The sequence below is a fragment of the Vollenhovia emeryi genome, unplaced genomic scaffold, assembly GCF_000949405.1.
Source record: "Vollenhovia emeryi isolate VEMERY1.0 unplaced genomic scaffold, V.emery_V1.0 DF942372.1, whole genome shotgun sequence".
NCBI lineage: Eukaryota > Metazoa > Arthropoda > Insecta > Hymenoptera > Formicidae > Vollenhovia > Vollenhovia emeryi.
Window position 1 is genome coordinate 132 of NW_011963994.1, and position 1,533 is coordinate 1,664.

Here is a 1,533-nt window from a genome sequence, read left to right on the forward strand (position 1 = left end):
CAAAAGTCAGAGCATGTTAATATCATTTCATCTATCAAATAATTTTATGGACAAACAAAGAATTGTGAAAATAAAAAAAATAACATTTATTAAAAGCATACAAGGTGCGTTCCATAAGTAATGCGACCAATTTTTTTCTGACGCGACGATACACCGCAGCTTTTTCTAACCTGGTGGGCTAGGTGGAGGGGGGTGTTAGCTTCAAAACACGCCCGGTCTCGGTCGTCTCCGAGCTGCCGGAGAGTCAGGACGTGTATTTCCATAAACCGCGTTTTGAGGTCATGTCACACGGCGCAATGGATCGTTCTGTGGACCAACGTTACGCTATCAAATTTTGCGTTAAACTTGGAAAGTCCGCCACCGAAACGTTTCAATTAATTCAGCAGGCCTTTAGGAGTGATTGCTTGTCCAAATCACAAGTTCTCCGATGGCACAAGTCGTTCAAGGAGGGCCGAGAGGAGGTCGCCGAAGAACCCCGCAGTGGACGTTCATCAACCTCCCGAATCGACGAAAATGTGATTCGTGTGCGTGACTGTGTGAATTCTGACCGACGGTTGAGCCTTCACTTGATAGCAGAAACTCTAAACATGACGAAAACAACCGTTTATCGCATTGTAACCGAAGATTTGAACATGAAAAAGGTGTGCGCCAAACTGGTCCCAAAAGTGTTGACTGACGAACAAAAGGACGTGCGAGTGCTTCGGTGCCAAGAACTCTTGGAACTGTGTGAAAATGATCCTAATTTTTTAAACTCAGTTATCACCGGTGATGAGTCATGGATTTTTGAGTACGACCCTGAGACAAAAAGGCAGAGTTCAGAGTGGCACACCCCAGCGGAGCCCCGCCCCAAGAAGGCACGCATGAGCAAGTCCAGGATCAAAACCATGCTCATTGTCTTTTTTTATGTCAGAGGCATTGTCCACCACGAATTCGTACCTCCCGGGACCACTGTGAACGCAGCTTTCTACTTGGAAGTACTTAAAAGACTAAAAAGGAGGATCGCGCGCTGCCGAAGCGATATCAAGGACGCGTGGAAACTTCATCACGACAACGCGCCAAGCCATAGCGCCTTCGTTATCAATGATTTCCTGGCCAGGACCCACACTCCATTGGTTCCTCAGCCTCCCTACAGTCCTGACCTGGCTCCCGCACTTTTTTTTATTTTCTCGGTTAAAAGGAGACCTGAAAGGGAAACATTGGCACACGATTGAAAACATCCAAACTCATGTTACATCGGCTCTAACGGCAATCCCGAAGGCCTTCCAGGATGCCTTCCAGGCCTGGAAACATCGCCTCCAGAAGTGTATCGACGCAGAAGGGTGTTATTTCGAAAATTTTTTAATAATAACACGAATATGTTCAATAAATGAGTTTTTATGAGTTTGGTCGCATTACTTATGGAACGCACCTTGTATAATAGAAACTTTGCTAACTAAAGTTATTTAACTTTTTTTTGTTAACGCAGGAGAATCCTTTATGGATACCCGGGACCCCCCTGGGAGGGGGTTTTGTTGACTAAACCCGGGTTATGTG

At 45.7% G+C, this 1,533-nt stretch overlaps 1 protein-coding gene across 1 annotated transcript; it reads left to right on the forward strand.

Annotated features, from left to right (window-relative positions):
- Positions 1–247: 247 nt before the first annotated feature.
- LOC105569094 (putative uncharacterized protein FLJ37770) lies at positions 248–1,211 on the forward strand. The gene has a single exon (XM_012025277.1). The coding sequence runs from the start codon at positions 282–284 to the stop codon at positions 1,209–1,211; it is 930 nt and encodes a 309-aa protein (XP_011880667.1). The 5' UTR covers positions 248–281.
- The last annotated feature ends 322 nt before the right edge of the window (positions 1,212–1,533 follow it).